At 36.9% G+C, this 21314-nt stretch overlaps 1 protein-coding gene across 2 annotated transcripts in view; it reads right to left on the bottom strand.

Moving 5' to 3' along the window:
- Positions 1-209: 209 nt before the first annotated feature.
- bcam (basal cell adhesion molecule (Lutheran blood group)) overlaps positions 210-21314 on the bottom strand; it is a 63202-nt gene continuing 42097 nt past the window's right edge. The window contains exons 2-16 of one of the 2 annotated variants that reach the window (XM_014975537.2): positions 18169-18293; positions 17808-18024; positions 15456-15526; positions 14571-14667; positions 14286-14474; positions 13250-13371; positions 13004-13145; positions 12377-12492; positions 10902-11043; positions 9976-10100; positions 8581-8722; positions 7716-7730; positions 4032-4170; positions 3730-3826; positions 210-2454 (exon numbers count right to left, since the gene is read on the bottom strand). In XM_014975537.2, the coding sequence (XP_014831023.2) occupies positions 2452-2454; positions 3730-3826; positions 4032-4170; positions 7716-7730; positions 8581-8722; positions 9976-10100; positions 10902-11043; positions 12377-12492; positions 13004-13145; positions 13250-13371; positions 14286-14474; positions 14571-14667; positions 15456-15526; positions 17808-18024; positions 18169-18293 (1742 nt within the window). In that variant the 3' untranslated portion in view covers positions 210-2451. The remainder of the gene's footprint in view (positions 2455-3729; positions 3827-4031; positions 4171-7715; positions 7731-8580; positions 8723-9975; positions 10101-10901; positions 11044-12376; positions 12493-13003; positions 13146-13249; positions 13372-14285; positions 14475-14570; positions 14668-15455; positions 15527-17807; positions 18025-18168; positions 18294-21314) is intronic. The other variant, XM_014975615.2, reaches the window with a different exon arrangement.

A 21314-nucleotide genomic window follows, 5' to 3' on the forward strand; every position in this document is an offset into this window, starting at 1 on the left:
ATACTAATACCCAAAATTAATAAGAATAACCACATATCTGTAAGATACTTTGAAAGTAATTAGTCTATTCATGGTCTTAATCTATTAAGATGCATCTGTACTTATAATGATGTTATGTGGGTTTTACTGCATAGTTACTCTAAATGTTTCTATAGTTATAAAACCACAATCAACTCAGAGGGAAATAAAACCAGAGTATCGGGGTGTGATTGGCTTTCTTGAGGTTTTTTTTTCTTCTTTTGTTTCATTATAAATTCTAAACAGCTGGAAAAAAAAAGTAAAAACAAGATACATCAACACACCACAATGATCACAAACAGCGTACCACAAAATATACAGCATACAATAAAAAGAGAAAGAAGTAAAGCACTGAGAATATCTCATTTGACAAAATGAAATCGAAAGTAATGCAAAATGTCCCAAACAATTCTATCTTTTCTCAGCAAGCGGATAAAAGAGTGGAAACAATAAAACTCAGTAGTTCCAAAATTAAGAATCCCCTTTCTAGAAAAACAAAAACAATTTATATACGGCAACATTATTATATAAAACATGGAAAAAAAAAAAAAAAAAAAAGCAAGGACAACGATCAAAGCATCATTTCTGCTGAATAATTACAACTGACATTGAAAAAAAATAAAAGGTTTCTGGCCACAGATAGTTGTTTGAGGTGACCTTTTCTCAGGAAATCTATTAAGGTAATTGGTTCCAGTGTATCACAAAGTAAAAAAAAAAATGGAATCAACCTGCTACCCAACCTTATTTGGCCTGCTGACAGTGAAAGAAAAATGTCTGAATTACGTACCTGAACACTGACAATCTGATGTGTCTGTCGCCACATTTAAACTGGTAAAAAATATATATATATAAAAAATAAAAAATAAAGACACACCTCATATATTCCAGAAACAACCCCAAATCTTGTTTTCTCTCTTCCCTGCATGCTCCAAACTAGTCTTACTTCTAACAGGTGAAGTTATGACTGCGCTCCCGCACCTCCTGAAAATCCCATTTTTCTGTAATAGAAGAAAAAGCTAATGTTTTAGACTTTTGCTAAAGATCTCTACTTTTACAGTTTAAAATAGAGATCATAAAGATGTGAGAGGTGGACATCCAAATATACTGCAATTGCAAAAAATGAAACACAGCTTCTTTTTCTAATGTCATAATTTGTAGTTCCCCATCTGAAAAATGTAATTGAATGTTCAAAATTTGGAAATTTCACTTGTAAAGTGGGAGATCCCAAGCCAACTTGAGCTTATATTCAAAATGGCTGCTGCACATAAATGAAACACAGCTGAAGCTGTAGGAATAACTGTTTACTTCCACTTTTGAGAGCTTGTAACTTGAAACAGTGCAGCTACTACTTGGGAACAGATTTAAGTTTACATGCATAAAAATAGAGGGGAAAAAAACACTTTTAATAGCTAGTATCTAACGCTAGTTCCAAGCTAATTCCACAGTTTTTCCCGACTTGCTACCAGAACTCACTTAATTTGAGACTGAAGTCCTTCCTAGATTTCAAGATACACCAAACACAAGAGTAGGAACCAATTTCACCACGTTCTCTCACAAGAAAAACTGTCTCTGAACTTGCAGGGAAGGACAACAGCAAAGCAAAAGACAAAACAAACAAAAAAAGAAACAACAAAACTCCCAGAAACTGACATCATATACATAAATGTAAATGAAAACGTTAAAAAAATTGTACAACCAAAAATGCTGGCTTGTTTGTTGTTTTTTTTTCCAAAGTGAATTTGACACCATATGGGATTCTAAAGAGAGTGATTAAGTACCTGGCCTGATTCTATTAAAAGTTATGGATTTTGAAAATAAATGTATGCCAAACACAAGCAGCTGGCAACAATAACGTAAAACACCAGCAAATCAAATACAGACTCTGAAGCAAAGATTTAACAGAAACGGTTTGCTTGAAGGATAACCTTATGCGAGGAAATTCTCCACAGAAGTGAGTGAGATAATAGATTATAGTTTTTCTCAATATCCCCAGCAGACAGGAAACAAATTAAACACGTATTACAAAACAGAAAAGCTTACTGCTTAATCACTGAATTAAGACACCAAACAAAGCAAGACACCATGGGTTAATGAAATGATTTGATTGCAAAAAAAAAAAAAAAAAAAAAAAAATCGTGTTATCCAGTGAAGCAATTTATTGTTTGAGTGAATTGTTTTGATGCTGTGAGTTAGATGGAGTTTTAAACAATTTTATTGAGCAAGAAAGGTAAAAATCTCCACTCAGCTGCTCAGGTTGGAAAACAAGCAAAGTTAATCATGGTGATCCTTGAAGCTATGAGCATGCACCCATCCCCAGCACCACCCAGGTTATCCCCCTCACAATCACGAATCAGAAACCAAAAAAGTCCTGCTGTCCTCAAAACTGTCATCTTCTGTCCTTCGTCCTCAGAGTTATTTCATCATCTGGGTTGATTACTGAAAAAAACACAAGTGAAACACACAATTATTGGAAATATGTCTAGTAGTTACAGACTAAATGAAAAAAAAAGAATATTTAGAATATACTCTGATATTTATTATTAGTGTTTTTAAAAAAAAAAAAAAAAAAAAAAAAAACTCTGCTCTTTCTTTTCAACTCTGTGGAGCCTCAAATGGACACTGAAGAAAAAGAACAAGCAAACAAACAAACAAACAAACAAACAAAAACGCTCTTATGCTCAAATGCTTATGGGAATATTTTTCCCATTTTTTCCCCTTTAATGTCCCTTTAGGGGTTCCATACATGTTCCATTCAACATAAATAATAAATAAAGATTTGTCAAAGGCTACAAAATTCAAATTGTATGAATGAACTTGTGATGTATTAACACTGAAAATACATACACTTCCATTCATTTTACACACTCACCTCATCTTTAATGCTATAATAGTTTTGGGCTTTTAATTGTGATTTGAGTCTGATGTGTGCTTGTCCTGACTGAACACCAAGTTATGCCAAGTTTCATACATCTAGCTGCTATAAAGTTGATGAATTTGGAGACAATGTTCATAATTTGTCATTACTCAAGACCTTAATGCAAAGCCACTGCCCCGTTAATAATGAAGCAAACCCCTTACCCTGGTTATTCCCTTAGAGAATAGACCTTAAAATAATGTTGTTAGTTTCTAAATCACTGAATGGCTTAGCACCAAAATACTTTAAATAGCTGTTGTTGTTGTTGTTGTTGTTGTTGTTGTTGTTGTTTTTGTTGTTGTTGGATGAACCTTTCAGACCGCTCAGCTCTTCTGGTTCAAGCTTACTCTGCATCCCCAGAATCAGAACCAACGTTCAGTTTCTATGCTCCACTAATTTGTGACAAACTTCCAGAAAACTGGAAAAATACTGAGTTCCTTTAAAGTAAGGATAAAAAAAACCCATCATGTTTTGAGAACCACTGCTTTTTCACTCAGTCTCGCAATTTACCAACCCAGGACTCTGGACCAGCTGAACAGATTAAAAAAAGTTCTGACTTTTTTCTCCTAATTCTTATCTCAGGTTTCTGAGATTAAAGTCAGAATTACATTTTATCAGTGGCCCTAATCCTCTTCCAAATTTTTTGACAAGTTATTGTGGAAGATGACAATAACTTCCAAGAAGAGATCTTATTCCTTATTTCTGTTTTTTATTTTTTATTTTTTACCACTAAAGGTCGCTGGCCCTGCATAACAGACCAGTGGGCCTGGAGAACTGCAGTTTCAGCCTGTTCTAACCTGTTCTGTGTTGATCTTTTTGTTGAGGAGTCCGGCCTCTTCGTTGGCCTTTTCCGTCTTCATCTCCACCACAATGTTGTTCACTGGTGTAGCAGCTCTGAAAAGAAAACACGAAACAGCAGGAAAATCACTGAGTACAAGTCAACAACTACAGAGATGACATATTTGGTGCAAGCGGTTTACTTGTTAATCTAACCAACCACAGAAAACTGTGCTTTTTTATTTTGCTCAAAAGGCAGACAAAGCATGAGCTCAGTGCTGTCAGAGTTTATGCCATCTGTCTCGTCATGTCGTCTACTCACGCTTCCTTCTTATCCTTCTTGCCGCAAATCGTGGTCTTCTTGCTCAGGCAGTAGAAGAAAGCTACCAGCAGCAGCAGAAGAAGAACGCAGACCACCACGGCAATCACCACAGCGCTGGAGCCTTCCTGCTGCTTCTCAGCTACAGCGCCACAATAGAGGGAATGATGGAGGAGAAGGAGGACGGTGGGGTGAGGGGTTGGTGGGACAGTGGGGAGCAGATTTAAGGGAGCGGGGGGAAAAGGAGGGATGATCAAAGTGAAGAGGTGGGGGGGATGGAAAAGAGGGGAGTTTTTGATTTGCAGGGGGAGAGAAGAAGTGTGTGTGGGGGGTGTTTGATTTGTGAGTTGATGGGGGGGGGTAGGGAAGGATTGGTGGAGGGGTGTTGATTTGATTTGGGAAGGATTAAATAGGGAAAGGATGGGGGTTGATGGGATCCAGGTGAAGAGAGTTAATAGGTGGACAGGTGGGAGGGAGGAGATAATAAGGGAGTGGGGATTGGGATGTGGAGTTAGACTAACTTCTGAATGCAATGGCTGAAATGTGATGGGACCCAAACACAGGGCCAGGTTCCTCAAGGAGAAAACACACAACTGACCAGAGCCAGAAAACAACACTGAACATACTCACCCATCGGTTCACACTTGTATTACTATAATTTTGAGGACAAGACATGACATGGCATGACATGACAGACGTGTTTTTGAACTGACTTTGCCCCGTCAGGGCAAAAGCAAAAATGGGATTTTATGGCTATTATAACTGCTTTTATATTTTTCTCCTGGTAAATGAAGAAACACGCTTTCTTTTATGGAGCAGTTTAATAGGAGGTTTGATGATGGACCGTTTCTTGGCTTGCACTGCTGACATTCTGGCATTTCATCTGTTTGCCTGGCAACCACACATTAAACACAAGACTCTAGCTAAATTTTTGCTTCTGGTTGTGAAACATTATGAGGCTCTTTATTAGGTTCTGTGGGCTTTCTTAGAGTCAGTCCTACCTCCAGAACCTTTTTTTTTTTTTTTACAACTTTCCCTTATCAACAAACCAGAAACGAGTTAGTGGCATTGTGAATTGTTGTGAGATGAATCAGATCTGTTGTAAATTCTTAAGCAGTGAAGTTACTTTTAACATACATAAAATGGCAATGAATGCAGCTACAAGACATCTGTCAATTTAGGGACTTGTTTCTGTAAAAAAGATTTAATTAAAAGCAATAATCAAAGAAAAAAAATGTGGATTGTAGACTGTATTTCAACTTGGCAACCCTAAAATGTTTGATTAAAGGAATATAATTTCCCAGCACCTTTTATTTTACTCTTGCAATAAACCATGCGCTTTTCCACTGTGGGATCCAAAACCAGGCTATTTAGGTAAATGCTGTCCACCAACCACGACACTACAGCCAGAATGTAATTGAAAACAGTGAAGTCAGATTAATACAGCAATAAAACTAGACTTTTTCACAGCAGTCACGGCTAACTAGCTAGGTGAAGTCACTCCAAACCTTAAATTATTAACTATAACAGATTTTAAGTTAACTGCCTGAGTCACGTACAGAAGGAATGAAGAAGGGTTAAGGAATTTCAGATCCAAAAAAAGCTGTGATTTTTGGCAAAAAACTTCTCTTTGATAGCGATTACACTTTATTGCTTATGAAGAAATTCTTCAAATTTTTAGAAAAGGTGCACATTTAACACATTTTGAGGAATTTACTCATTCTGAAGCAAGAAGAGCCCTATAAACTGGGATTATAACCCTACATAACATAGTCATAAGCTAAATGTTTCATAGCAGATACTTTCTACACTTCTATAAATCTCAAAAGTTGGAAAAGAAAATTTTCCAAAATCCAGATTGATTTACTGTGAAATAAGGCAAGAAAACCCTCACGTTTATGTTTTGTATTAAAAATAATATAGTCTTAAACATTTTATTCTAGTGTCAGACAATAAAATGGAGATGCAAAACTAAGACAATTTAAGATAATATGATGATTTATCATGATCATATTGGTAAAAATGTGTAAGTCCATGCTTCCAAAGCAGCAGCATAATCACACAGCAAATCCAGATTGATTTGCTGGATTTGCTGTGTCCAGTTTCTCTAATTGTTCAATTAGAGAAACTGGACAATTCTCTAATTGTCCAGTTTGAAGATTATATTTTCCATCTTCTCCATCCACCTCTCGGCTGTCAGATGAAAACTGCACCCCGTCCAGCCTTGATTCTCACAGGGGCAAATTGTTGCTTGCTCACCCTGCAGATACTGGCTAGTGCAAGTTAGTTGCATTATTTTTTTTGTATTTATTTCCTGACTTATGAGGATAAATCTGACTTAAAGTAATGGCATGTTTTCTTGTCGTTCCCATTCTGAACATTCTGTCACATTGTTTTCATACGCCAGGGAAATAATAAGACAAGTATTACTATCAGCTCCCAGATACTTTGATATGCTTATAATATAGGAATTGTTAGAAGTTCCAACATTTACACTAATTTTGCACAAGTTTGTCAGTTTGAGGTTGTGCTACTACCATAAAAGATTTTGCTAAAAGACAAAAGACCTTTGTGCGTCTTTGTCAGGTATGCCAATAAAATGTGGAAGATATCATTTTCAGGCTTATTTTGTTATCCACGGGATTTTATGCAACTTTATTTAACCTTAATATTATAATACTAAAACAATATGTTGTTAAAAGTCATGAAATATTGAAAAAAAAAAAGCTTTTAAAAAACATATAAAACTTTTCTGTATTTGCAGTCAGGAAATTTTAGATTAATAATTATTTGACTGCATGACTAAATAGTAAAGCTAAATGACCAAAAGTCAGTTTAAGAAAACAAACTTTAGGCTGTGCATTGCACAAGCAAAAATATATTTATCCTTCTTATAACGTCCCATTTCTTTTGTCCTCGCAACTATAGTAAAACAAATAGGCTACAAATACACAAAAACATCAACTGCTCTAAACATAAATACATTGACCTGTGTGTGTACACAGACATCAATACACACACAGTAACTTGCAGCTCTAGACAAACACCAGAGACACGACATGTCAGTAGGGTTAGCCATACAGACCTGACGTAAGCACAGGGTTTCCAGAGAGCAGCACTTTGAAAGAAAGAGAGTTTTCAGTCCCATTGCATAGCAAAGCAACAACCACAAATGACACGCACACCACTGGTAGCATTCGCACAAAAAAGCCAAAGCTACTCTATCTACATACAGTGCCAGGAAAAGGAGAAAAGCAGAAAATAGAAGTGCAGTTGGAAAAAAGGGGGTGACCAAGAAGACACAGTCAGGAAACAAAGAGAGGAATGGAAGGAATAGAATAGAATAAATTTCTTTATTGTCCCCAAAGGGCCACAAAAACTTAGTTGCATCCAGGAAATATTGGACAGACATCATACAAAGGTGACAAGAGAAGAAGAAGAAGAAGAAGAAGAAGAACAATATACAATATCCACAGTGTTCGGTAGCAAGAGGGCAAATATACAAGATTACAGTACGACAGAGGAAGATGCGTATTCTGAATGTGTATGTGTGTGTTTGCGAAAGATGGAGGGGCTGGGGCAAGAGGAGATGGATGGATGGGAGGTTTCTAGATTACAGGGTCTGTACAACAAAGAGTCCTGAGAGAAGAAGTGAGGAGAGGAGGAGAAGGAGGGAGAAGGCTCTACCTTCAGCTGAGTTTGCTGCAAGAGAGAACAAGAAACAGAAGAAAGATTCGGAGTTATGTTGCTGCAGATTGGCTGGCTGCAATTAGGTGGCGGCAACTGTTAGTAAATCAGCTCCCAAGTTTATGATACCTTGCTGGATTATAGATACACAAATGTCAGAAGTGATGTAGTGGAGGAAAGAAGCTAAGCTGCGAAACCACTCTGGCATAGGTTCTGGGTTAATACAGAGTCTGTCAACGTTTGCACATGTTACAGACACTCTCATGTGAAAAGAAGCAATACAAACACCAGGAGAATACAGTTTAGTTGCAACATTTACGTCAATTTTAGGTCTGTAGTAGTAAATATTCTGTTTATTATACTTATGATTCAGATCAATTTAATTTGAACAACTTGAGTAAATTGAGTCAACATGGAAAAATTACGTTTTTTAAATTATGATTTATTTTACTAAAGAGTAAAAGCTATTCAAACCAACCTTATGTTTGAACTGTAATACTCTATTAGATAAACCAGCATAGGAAAAACACTTGATACAATGTGATTGTCGTTTCACTTGAAGTAACAATAGGTCCAGACCCATGAGACCTTCTTTACTTTTCTACAAGGAATGTGGCAACCCTAGACATCGTCAGAGAGTCTGACCCTCATGAAATGTGCCAGTCATTTTCAGCGGTGCTCAGAATCTCCTGTTATTTTTCCATCCACTGTACAGAATTTGTGGTACTGCAAAGGTAATCTACTGAAAATGCACACTCTGTTCTCTGAAATTGCAGTGAAATGTGTGATAAATGTAAGATCTCATGGTTGTTTTTTTTATAAAATAAATTGTGTTGAAAGAGGGAAAGACAATTTTCACACTGACCTCGTTTGACAGCTACAGGGAAGTCCTTGCTATCTTTTCCGAACTCGTTGGAAACCTCGCACTTCACACCGCTCTTTATGATCTCAGGAGTGGCTTTTATGGTCAGAGAGCCAACCACCTTGTTCTCTTCCATTGAGATGGACTGGTAAAAAAAAAAAGGAAGAAAGAAAGCAGTGAGAAGAATGTACTATTAAAATTTAAATTAATTGTTTTACCAAGCCCCAAGGTTCCCAAACTATGATCCCACTGTTGGCACTTGGGCTGGTTTTAAATGTACTCAGAGGAAATTTTGGTATTAATTATTTGCAAGCTAAATAATAACTGGGATGTAATTGATGACAGGCAACCAGAAACAAGTGCTAATGGCTACTTATGCTGCAGCAGAAACTTGGATCTGGGAATAATATGAAGCAAAACTTAATCTTGTTCCATTTCCAGGTCAAAAAGCATGGAATAATTGTTCAGTTTACGTCAATTTTAACTCTGTAGCAGTAAATACTACCAGGCTAACACCTACCACTGGTAAAAGCAACTAATATGTTTTTCTGCATTTTATTTTTATTCTCAAACACAGTCACTAAATATTTATTACATGAGGTTTAATACATCAGTGTGTGTGATTATTATGTCAGTGCAAAAATGTGCAAATAAATATTATTGTTTTGTTTTGTTTTTTAACATAGGCTGCATCTTTATAAATTAATAAATTAATCCTATTGTAGCTTATGGTGATATTATTTGCAGGAATGTTTCCATTAACTGGAGATCATATCCAGTACTCCAATGGTTGCTCCATTGGTACCAGTTTATTTACGAGACCATCATTGGCAAAACTCTTTTTTTTTGCTGCTGCCTCTTAGGTTGAAGTTAAGGGTATGTGATACTTGCTATAATACCCTCTGACTAAGACTTGATGTAAAGTTAAGTCAAGTCATTGAACTAAGTCCTGCTTGTTACGTTTTGTAATTAATCCCAGAGTGTGATTCCTTCATTTTCCCTATGCTCTTACAAATCACCACTCGAGCAAGTTAAAGGTTCTCCTAACTTTGATCTAATATGCATCATTATTTTCACCTAAAATTACCCAGTTTTTCAGAATGTTCATTCAAATGTAATCTTAGTAAAGCCAAACTCCCTGTGTAAAATCTTTTTGCTGCTTCTTGGGGAATATTCACTGAGTTCTTTATCTGAGCTTTTTTGGAAGAATCAAGAATAAAAATGTGATAATGTAATGAAAAATTTAAAATTACATTCTGACACAAAAGGAAAGAAACACGTCTCTTCCAGGAAACCTGCTGAGTTTTCAGATTTGTAAGTGATACAACAGAAAGTAGATACAGAGGATAAAGAGCTGATTCATTCTGCTTCTGTCTGTTTTTTTTTTTAAGTGGTTACCTCCTTTCCTGAGGTTGACCATGTAAACTGAGGTTTGGGAAAACCGTTGGCCGAACACTTCAGGGTCACTTCATCTCCTTCTTTTGCCACCTCCCCAGCATGAGGGGTGTCAATCTCTGGTTTTCCTGGGGAGGGTGAGAGAAAGTTGTGATTAAACAATGCAAACAATAAAGGAATGTTTCAAACCAAACACACACTGTTGAGTTTTGTGATTTAATGAATGACAGTAAGTGATAGCAACGTTTCCTCAGCAGTGTTTCCATCAAACATACAACGTGCTTCCTCTAACTAAAACAGTGCTAAAACAGTAGCATTGTTCCACTGTTCACTACTGTTCTCTAACAAATAGGGTATACTTCGGATATTTAAGCTTGATGTGTAGTTTATTTATTTAGTTATTGTGTGATTTTTTTTTTTAGATCTGTTGAACACCAAATGTGATGAAAACATATTTTATTGACACCATCATTATAAATCACAAACTCCAATGCATGTTTTGGCTTCTATGTGAAGGAACAAAGAAAGAATGCAGATTGACTGTGAGCCTCAAGCTGAGCAGTTCAAGTATCTTAGTGTTTTTGTTAAAAAGTGATAGTAGGAATGTATGGCACATGGTTAGAGAGATATGAGGTAAAATGTGCCACAATGTGAGTATTGCCATATTCTCATGTGATGAAGAAAGAGCTGACTTAAAGAAATAAAACTCTCAAATTGCTGGTCCAACTCTGCATTTGGTCAGCAGGATCATCCTTATCTCCCTCTTTGGTTTGTTTATTATTGAAAAATATGGAAGTACGTGTCCATCCACTTCTCTCAAAACGTTTTTAAAGACAGAGTGAATGAAAAGTGACTTTTTTCTCTTACTTTTTCTCAGATTGGACGTACAAGGTTTGAATGAATATTTAGAAATCATCTGGGTGTGTTACCTTTCACCGTCAGGTTTACACTGGTCTGAGCTGTCAGTCCCGGGACTTCGGGAACACCGCCAAAACACACGTACTCTCCAGCATCTTTATAGGCAGCACTTGCAATTGACAGAGTGCCATCCTGAGAAAGCACTACGTCGCCCTGAGGAAGAGAGAAATGCTGTAATAAAACCGGTTGGATTCACAGTATCACCCCTTTCATACTTTCTTTATGCTTCGTCTGTTTAAAATTGAAAGCAGGACAGCACAGTGAATATCTAGACGGAGGGCTTGGTGGTGTGCTGGGAAAGCAGGGGAGCAATCTTCACACACACTGTTTGACAGTGCAGTGATAACAGATCATCCTCGGTGATAAACCTTTCGTTTGCAATTCTTCTCCTCTTCTTCTCATAGGAGTCCTTCCAACTCGGAAACAACATATTCCCAACACAGTTTCTACCGTTCCCACGAGACACAACAACAGATAATAAGACTGGAACAACAGGCCTAACGCTGCAGGAGCATCACACACATAACAAGAGCAGAAGCTGGGGTAAATAGCAAAACATTAAAGTATGATGGTATGTAAACAGAGATGCTTCAAATAATAAAAGAAAAAGCAAATATTAACTTCATAGGTTAGTCACAGGAAGTAATTACTGAACAAAATCAATATGACTTGAGAAAAAACTGACATTATTAAGTCGAGGACATGCAGTCTAAAGATACCTATTTATTTATTTATTTAGATGAAATGAATGACTCAGCATAATTGCTGTTTTAGTGCAGGTTACTGCTCCACGCAAAACACAAAGATATGCAACATAACATCACAATAACTTACACCATAGAAACACAGAGATACCAATTTACAAAATAACGGTGATCGCAAACAGTGGTGTGGAGCAGATGATGTGTTTGAGTCGTCTTAAATAGGGCCAGTGCTGAGATGGACTTTATATTGTGGAATGTTATCCCATTCTTTAGTATAAACACAGAAAAATGATCTCTGGTCATAACAGTTACTGACCAATGCTGACCTCAGATATATGTTACTACCTTGTAAGTTATTTAATATGTAACCAAAATAACTTTGAAGTTTAAATCATTTTGTGTTTGAATAATGAAAATGCTAAGTTTCATGTCAATGGGCATGAAAATTCGCTTTAACTTTTACTTTTTATTGCTTTTTCTTTTTGTTTGTTTCAAAGAATATAAGTAAAGTAAAATAAAAAGAAGAATTTGGATAAAGTTATTGACTTGTTTCATGTATTATCAGCTTAGGTTTATTATATCTGAGAAAAATAATGTGAAGGGGGATAAAAAAAACTTATAGCAAATATAGCAAATAGTATGTATTGAAGGCTGTGTTGAGGACTAATACCCACAGCAGCTCTGCACCATCCTGTTTCTATTTTGACTATTAAACATCAGAGTCATAAAGAGTCTAGCTGTATTTTTACACCAATAAGAAAGATGGTTAAGTCTTGATGTACCTTTTTCCACAGCACAGTGTGATTTTTAGAGGCCTTGGTCTTACACTGCCACTGAACCTGCTTTCCCAAATCGATAGTCTGATTTCCAGGGGGAGAGACGCTCATCTCGTCAATGTCTAAAGAAAAGAAAACAAACAGACGCTTAGCAACATGGAATGAGACACCTTGAAACCTGGGGTTTGGTACAGAGGGGGTATGGAAAAAGATTAAAATAAAGAAACCTGCTCATCCATTTAACATCCATGTAATAAGACTCCAGAAATTACAGTACATAACAGAGTATTGAATCTTAAACTTACTCTTAATTTAATCCAATTCTGAAGCCAGAGTTAAGAATTTTTCAAGGCTATCAAAGCTTAATGTGTGTGATAAGATCAAATTAGACACTGTGGTGGAGATAGCATTAAAGTAGCAGATGAACTGTGAAGAAGTGAAGCAGATATTGAAACCCTGAAAGGATTTTATTATCGCTAATTCCACGCAAGACTTTTTAATTTAAGGATTTATGACTCAAATGTGAAAATAAATAAATACAATCTTAAAAGAATGATTCACTGTTAGGTTGAAATTATTTCTTTTTATGCATTGTACTTAATGTGCATTTGTGTATGTGTGTGTCTCACTCACAGTTGACAGTAAGGACCGTGGTGTTTGACTTCTCAATCACTTCTGCGTCGTAGTCGTACGTAGAGCACTTGTATGTACCGGAATCCGTACGCTTGACATTCTTCAGTATCAGAGAACCGTCGGCGCCAGGAAGATTCTTTTCCTGTAAATTGAATCACAGATTTAACACCTGAGTGATGAAGCCAGGTAAATATGATGTTAAGTTATTTTATGTGAAAGATTGATAGTCTTGACGTGTTTACATACATCTTTTGAAAACTCAAACGCTGGCTGTGGGTTTCCATCCGTTTCACATTTTAGGGTGACATTATCACCCTCTTTGACCACAGCTGGGTTGAACAGATTAAACATAACTTTTTCAAAAGGATCTGGATGACGACAAGAGCAGATGTGGAGCAGGTGAAAATTCAATCAGTGGTTAAAGCAACAGTTTATACTTTACATAAAAGACGAGCATGACATTACATTACAATCTACAACCGTTGGAGTTGAGATAATTATTGTCTGTAACAGCACCTAAGATATTTGGACATGCTTTTACATGCTTTTTAACCCTCAGGTTAGGGGTCAGTCAGGTAGAGAAATGCCATGGTGATTAAACCAATGCAAATGGAATCAGAATAGTCATAAGCCCTCCTCAGCAGAGGGAAGCATGGCATGCTCTAATTTAACCAGGTAGATGGCTATTTTTGCTTTGGATTTTATTAAGCACAGTTTACCAACAACTGTGCCTAAAATTGTTTTTACTAAAAAGACAGTTTTCGTCCACTCCTTTCATGTCCTTTGCCCAGGGCTAAGATGGAAGACAACCTATTACACATTGCAAAGGACTTGAGACGATAGGGTGGAGATGTGCCTAAAAGCAGCAACAACTTACTCTTATCGTACAGCCAGTACGATAACTGAATGGTTTCGAAGAAAGTATTATGTCTTACAACAGTCCAGTCAAAATACTGGAAAAAAAATTGAGGCAAGAATTCAAATTTATTGTTCTCTGTTCTAACTGGAACTTTGGCAATTTAGCATTTTTAACTATCCTATTTATATTATTTTGCTGGGAAGCAACATAATCATTGTTGGAAAATGCTTTGTTATCTGCCGTTTACATGTCTGAGGCAGAACGACTGTCCAAATGCAAGTCATGTCACGTTAACAAGTAAATCTAAATTTGCTGAAAATGTGTTTCTATTAAAAAAAATATGAAACAAACCCCCATTAAAAACACCCAAGTACAAGTCTTTCTGTATTCACTCAAACATTCTGCTCCCAGATTTTCACTCACAGTTAAGGTCAATTTTCATGGGTTCAGACTTCTTCTGGATGTTCTTGTTCTTCTCTCCTGCCAGGCTGTACTCCACAGTACAATGAAATATACAGTCCTTGTCGGCCTTCGTCGGCCGCATGTGAAGTGTGTTCTTTATGGAGTAAAGACCCGTAGTCTCCCTCACCGAAGTAAGAACCATGTAGGTCTCTGTCAGAGATTAGTAAAACCATTAATCATGACATAAATGCCATTGAGTGTCTTTAGCGAAACAGCATCAAGCTCCATCATCCAGAGGACACATACTTTCCTTTCTGTCTTTGATCTCAGGAAGAGGCTGGTTGTCTTTGAACCAAATGATCCTTGGAGAGGGGAATCCATTCTTTGCTTCGCAAGCGCCGACCTGATTCAAATTCGAGAAAACAGAAATTACATGTGATATCAGTTGAGAAACTACTTGCTGACAGGATTTGGACGTTTTTCAACTTGTCCAGCTCTGGCTGGTGAGAAACGGTTTGAAATGCAGAAATCTGATCTTATTTTCAGTCTGAGAGTGCATCATACCCTAACACTAACGCTGTGCACTGACAACACTCTTTAACTGTAGGAAGACAAAATAGCTATTTTCAATACCAAATTTTCATCTGGACTTAAATTAGACTTTTAATGGTCATGTCAATACATCGCTTCTGTCCTTAAGCTATTTTGTGACATCAACTCTAATAATGGCCACTGTCTCAAAACAAAGACACAAAAAAATGAGTTTTTTCGCCAGGAAAATGAAAAACAAACAAACAAAAAAAAAAACTAAATAAAGGAGGATTTTTTTTTGTCGTTTACATTCCATTCTGAATATTTGATTACAAAACAACAACCCTAAAATCTTGGATAATAACAATCACCATCCAACGCAATGTTAAGATTTCTCAGCATTGCATGAAGCTGTTTGACTGTTTCCAGGCTTCTGGAATCACATACATCAAATTTGTTCTAAAATTTTACAGTAATAGGTGCATCTACAAATAAAACTTTAGAATCCAACAAAAATCTAAATCAGAATCAGCCTTATTGGCCAAACAAGGGATTTTACTGGGGGTTTCAAGTGTTCACAGTGTATACACATAAAATCTAAATGTATTTAGAGGAAATAAAATAAGGTAAGATGAGATGTACACAAGATGAAATACAAACCTCTGAGCTGAACTCTTGGTCCACTGAGATGGCCTGAGACGGTTTTTGGATTACTGGTGTCTGGGGAGCAACTGAGATGGAAAAGAAAACAACTATTAATCATTACCCTTCATCAAGAGAAAGGGGTTTTTAGATGTGATATGCAAGTGCTCACAATCACTGACTTTCCATATTTGTATTTCAAACCTCATGCCCTCTGACCTTGTTAATTAAATCTCGTAGCAAATAACCTTGCTCATACTATTCCTTTCCTAACCGGGCTCATCTGCGTAGATAAGGGTCAGACAGGGAAGAAACTCCCACTTCCTACTCCCTGCTTAACACAAACACACACATTCAGCCACAGGTGTGAGCTCCCCCGTTTGTTTCTCTGTTTTATTCCCAAGCTGACTTGTCCAAGGTCATTTTATCTCCTCCTGCAGCCGTTTCTTTTTCTCAATCCTTCACCGAGATCTACAATTTTCAATCCCCTCCTTGTCCATAACACCTGACCCACTGGTGGGTTTCAGTGTTTGGAGAGAAAGAGACTTTTTTTTTTTTTTTTTTTGGAAATTAAACCCTCCAGATGGAGTTTCTGCCCTTCATCCCTCTACCCTCTCAAGGACTCTCCAAAAGTACTGGCAGGCCAAGGGAATGGGAAACTGAGAGTTGTTTTTCTTTTGTAACACAGTTCCAAATTCCCTTGAGAACTGTTTATATTCTGGACAATAGCAGTGTAACTAGATTTATCTTCTCGTCCCTCCCACATAAAAAGCAATGTTTTCAGCAAAAAACTATTTAGTTTTCTGTAATTTATGAAAACTTGGCCAGCATAAAATAAATGAAAATTAAATGAAGTTAAAAGTCAGTAACAAGTATTGCGGTATTCAAATGTTTTAAACAGTAGGATTTTTAAGTCATTCCGATGGTTTAAAGACTTTTTCATAAAATGCCAGAGAAAGTGCAGGAGTGGCTGATGTTTTCTCCAGATGTGTAGAGTACAGAAATGCAGCATTGTCCTCCCACTGTCCCATTGTCCTCAGACAATGGGAAACACACTATTCCCTTGCTTTCAAAAATATTGTCTGATTGGAAATGTTTCGAGTCTGTTTGAAATCAAGAACTGTCGCGACTTCACTCACTCTCTAAAATTCAAATAAAGTTTTATGCTGCTACAGAGTGATTTTGTTGGATATAGTGGCTTTTGAGACAATTTTATTCAACATCTACCGCACCACAGTAAAGCCAAAGATCTTTAAGCAAAAGAGTTCTGTTGTGCTCCTCTAACTCCTTCTTTTCTGTTGTCTGTATTCAGATTTAGTGGCTATGCAGTAGTCAAAGTTACACATTCAAGCATAGAAGGGTTACTCTGAGGCTTATTCAGATATTGGTAATAGATTGGCACTCTTAAATCCTGGGTATGAGCATAAACAATAAATAAGTGCTATTACATTATTGTTGCAATATTATGCCTGTGATTTTTATCAGAAAGCGTGATAATCAATATTACATTATGTATTATGTTTTTATGCTGTAATGTGTCGTGTTATTGTAGCGTTTTTGATTAAAAACTATTATACACTCACACTATAATATTTTCCCTCAAAGTTACTGTTTGAATCTCATACCTGATGCCTTTTCACAAAGTAATTGCTGGTTTGCATGTCAGATATTATTTAGCAGAAATGTCTAGTTATTGTGATAACACGCATATTAAAAATCTTATTGTTTAGTCATGTAGCATTTTTAGATGCTGCATGACTACATGGTTGTTTTTCAGTATTTGAAAAAATAAAATAAAATACATTTCCTTAAAAGAACAACTGGAAGTCCAATACAAGACACAAGTAAGTGCTTCTTATTTAAGATTACATGGTAAGGGACGAGAAGGGAAACATCGCTCTGCACCAGGGTCAGGCCTTTGCATGATGGTGATAAATCTTGACTCTTATTAGGAAGAGATATATGAGACGTGACAAGTATGATTGAACTATTCATCAATTATGCCTAGTGCCATTAAATTGCGGTTAATTGACCTCTGGGGAACTTGTCAAAGGAATTTGGGATCAGAGAAAGCCTAAAATTATAACATAAAAAAAATAAATAAAAATCTAAAAAATTTCTTGAAAGGTCCAGACTATTGCAACAAATCTCACTACATCTCATTTAGGAGACTTGAGTGTAAACGTATACATGTCTCAAATCAAGTCAATATGCAGTAGGTGTGGCTAAGTTAAGGCAACCATAAATGGCCACTCATATAAATCTCACAATTTTGAAACCTTTTTGAAAGTGACACAAAAAACTCATCATAAGTTACTTTTGAAGTTCAGTAGGAACGTTTGATGGGTTAAGGAGGACTGCTCTACGTACCAAACACTTCAAGAATGGTTTCGCCTTCTCCAGACCCGTCCTTGCCGGCAGTGACCTGGCAGTAGTATTTGTTTGGATCCGAGGGTTTCACAGACTTGATGGTCAAGGTGAGGTCTTCTTCCAGAGTGACTCGACCAACCAGAGGAGTGCCGGGGTCGCTCATTCGCTCGCCAGAGATTGTACGATAGGCCACTCTTATTCTTTGAGTACCAATCTCCTAAAAAAGATTTAAAGAAAACAAACAAACAAAACAAAACAAAAAAAAGCAGAATCTCTGACAGTGCGCTTTGTACTTTAAGAACTTCAATGTAAATATGGTTCTTATGTGTAAATATTTTGACACAGTATACAATCCACTTACAATGTGCCAATCAACAACAAAATTTGACAAGGCTGTGCCAGAAAATGTACAGGGCAGTTTGGCTGTTGTTCCTCCGTCCGCCTCCACCTTCGGAGTCACCTTCACAGTTACAGCGCCACAGCAAACTGGAAAAAACAAAACAAAAAAACAAGCAAAAGCAAAAAAGTTGATTATACATGTCATCCTGTTTACACAAACCTATTTAATACATTTGAATAATATTGAAAGGTTATTTTATTTCTGTAATTCAATTCACTAAGAAAGAAACATTATGTAAATTAATTACACACAGAATAAAGTTTTCTTGCATTTATTTTGCTAATATGATAATCTCTCTGATTACAGCTATTAAAGACACGATATTTAAGATTTAGGAAAAAAGACATGGTGGGAGTGTTGTGATGTCTGCAGCCACTTTGTGACTTGCTGTAATTGATTGAACCTTGCATTCTGCTGTCTACATGAAAATCGATAACTGGCCTTGAGCTTACATGTATTTGGGTAAGTAGCAGAACAATGTTCCAAAGCACACCATTAACTCTACATAGGAAAGACTGGGCATCTCCAAAACCTTCATTTAGATTTTTTTTTTTTGTCTTTGGACCTCTGATTGAGATCCTGTGACTTCAGTTCAAACAGGATGTTCAGGCTGGAAAACCCTCCAAGAAATGAATGGACTCTTTAAAACAGGTGGGCAAATCTTCCTCCTTAGCGACTTAAAAGATGACCTTCCCTGTTGTCAACACTTGAGATCTATTCCGCCCATGTTGACAATTATTTATAAGGCTAAAGAGCTAATTAAGTTTTCACACAGAGTGAGGCTGGTTTGAAAAGTCACAATTTGTTTTTCCCAATTGTTGGTTAAAAAAATGAATTTCATTTCAGCTCTCCAAAAAATATTCTTTCAACACATCTGTTTGAAAACATTGCTGAACCTTAACAGCAAGAATGTAAGTGACAAAGAAAGACATATAGGAAAATCTTTCCGGTGGTAAGATAATGTCAGAAGGTGAAAAATCTTTGAAGTATCTAATCATTCTCGAATCTGTTCTGGAAACTGTATATTAGGACTGCAGCTGTTCTTTAATGCAAGAGCAGCATATCCACATTGTTAAGGTACCCCTGGAGAAGAAGTGCAGCCCTTGGGACTGGTGTGCTCCCATTTCAACAGACATTAGGATGCACCCAGTGCCCCAGATTTCCATGCACGACTATGCAGCTGAGGAACAAAATGGGCCTTGGCTACTTTCTCCAGGGACAGACAACTTATTCCCCAAGAAGACTGAATTACAATACGAGCTGCTGAGAAACAGGATGGAGAGCTGGGGGAAGCAAAAGAGCTCAATTCCTGCAAACACAATGTGTACGTTCCAAATGTTTTCAATCAAAATGACAAAAAGCTGTAGGAAAAAGGCAGTACTATAAAGGGTTAATATAGTTATCATGCTATATTTAATTAGAAATCTGTCGATAAACACGACCGGTCTTTGTCGTTCCCAATTTAGATGTGCAATTTCAGGGCTTGTCAATGCTACTTATGTCAGACTTATTCAACACGTCGGTAAACAGACCAAAGTTTTTAAAGAAGTCAGTCGTGTTTGTGATGAAATAAAGCATTGAACCAAAGTAGCTAATCCGAAACGCTTCAAAAACACCCTTATATATAAACTGAAGTTAATATTTAAACTGCAGGCATGCATACGGCTAATGAAATACACAGACCCAATATTCTGTATGATCACATAAATTAATCATACCATCAATTTCTAGACTACAAAATCCACCACTGAATAATTTATTTGTTGTGAAAATCTGCCAAGAGTGGAGAGAATATAGACTTCTGGGAACCGTAGCGGCTTGACAGGCTAGTTTTATTAAGGAGGCAGAGAGACGGAGAAGGAGAGGATGAAAGAGAGTTTTTATAAAAATGTCTGCAGAGAGATGAGAGGAGCTAAGTGATGGACGTCTCGTTATTAGTCTGAAGAACAGAAGGGAAGACACGGAGCATTAAAAAATTTGGGAGGAGATAACAGGGTGTGCTGTCAAAATGAGGCACTATTTTAGCTTTGCGTTGTTCGTGAGACACATTCCACTGTGGTCAGACGCTGCGATTCACCACAACCCACAAACCTCAGAGGGGTCAAAGACCAGTGAGGTGCTGACATTCGATAAAAAGATCTCACGTCTCTCTGTCCAACATTTTACCCTCTCGCTTACTTTGCTCGGTTACTTTTTCACTTCCCTTGTCTCTATTTTTAATCTTGCTTCTCTTTTTTCCCCCCACTCCTCCTCATAAAATTATTCAATCTCAAGAGGACTGGTTTTACAAACTGATACTCATGGCCTATGTTTGTAAAGGGGGGGAAGCCGCTAAAAGTATTCTCTATTTTTACGCCAAAACAAACAACAAAGGAGCCAAGCAAATGTACAGGAATGTTTGAGCAAATGAAGCACAGAGCTTTTCAACAGCACTTAAGGCTTAAGCGTCCCGTTGAGTGCTACATGGGAAAAACACACATTGTCGAACACAAAACATTAAAGTAAAAGACTTTCTGGCACATGTGCAGGATGTTTTACTCTTTACCAGGTGAGATACAGTAATTGGAGTTCTTTTAGGTTTACAGTAATTATGGTACTAATAATTGCAACTTTTGCTAAAACTTTTTTCAGCTAGCCCCATGCTACAAGAAACTATGCCTGGGTGGTGAGATGCTGTAACCAGACCACCCAGGAAATCTGAAAACAACACTGCTTTGCTTTGATTGCTGTTTTCAAACTCTGTTTTAACTGATGCAAATGTGGACAGACAAGTTCAAACTGTGCAATTGGGTTTGTGCTCATGTTCTGTATGAGTGCAGAATTATTTTTCTTGTCAGTAACAAAAACAGGCAGAGCAGTAAGTTTATATTAAAAAGTGTATTTTCATTTAAGAATGATTCGCCAGATGTAGTGGGACATGCTGTCCTAGAATAAGCAGAGGAAGAGTCGCCTGTGGAAGCACAACACCTGCTACTTTACGTGTTCGCTGCAAGCAAACCTTCCAGTTGGGTCTTCAGAGGTTAAAACTTTGCCGCATTCCCAGTTTAGACATGATTAAACGTTAATGAGATTTGGGAAGTCTCAAACTTTATCAAAAATCATAATTA

Source organism: Poecilia mexicana, unplaced genomic scaffold, assembly GCF_051168715.1.
Source record: "Poecilia mexicana isolate PSO_F unplaced genomic scaffold, ASM5116871v1 scaffold_16, whole genome shotgun sequence".
Classification (NCBI taxonomy): domain Eukaryota; kingdom Metazoa; phylum Chordata; class Actinopteri; order Cyprinodontiformes; family Poeciliidae; genus Poecilia; species Poecilia mexicana.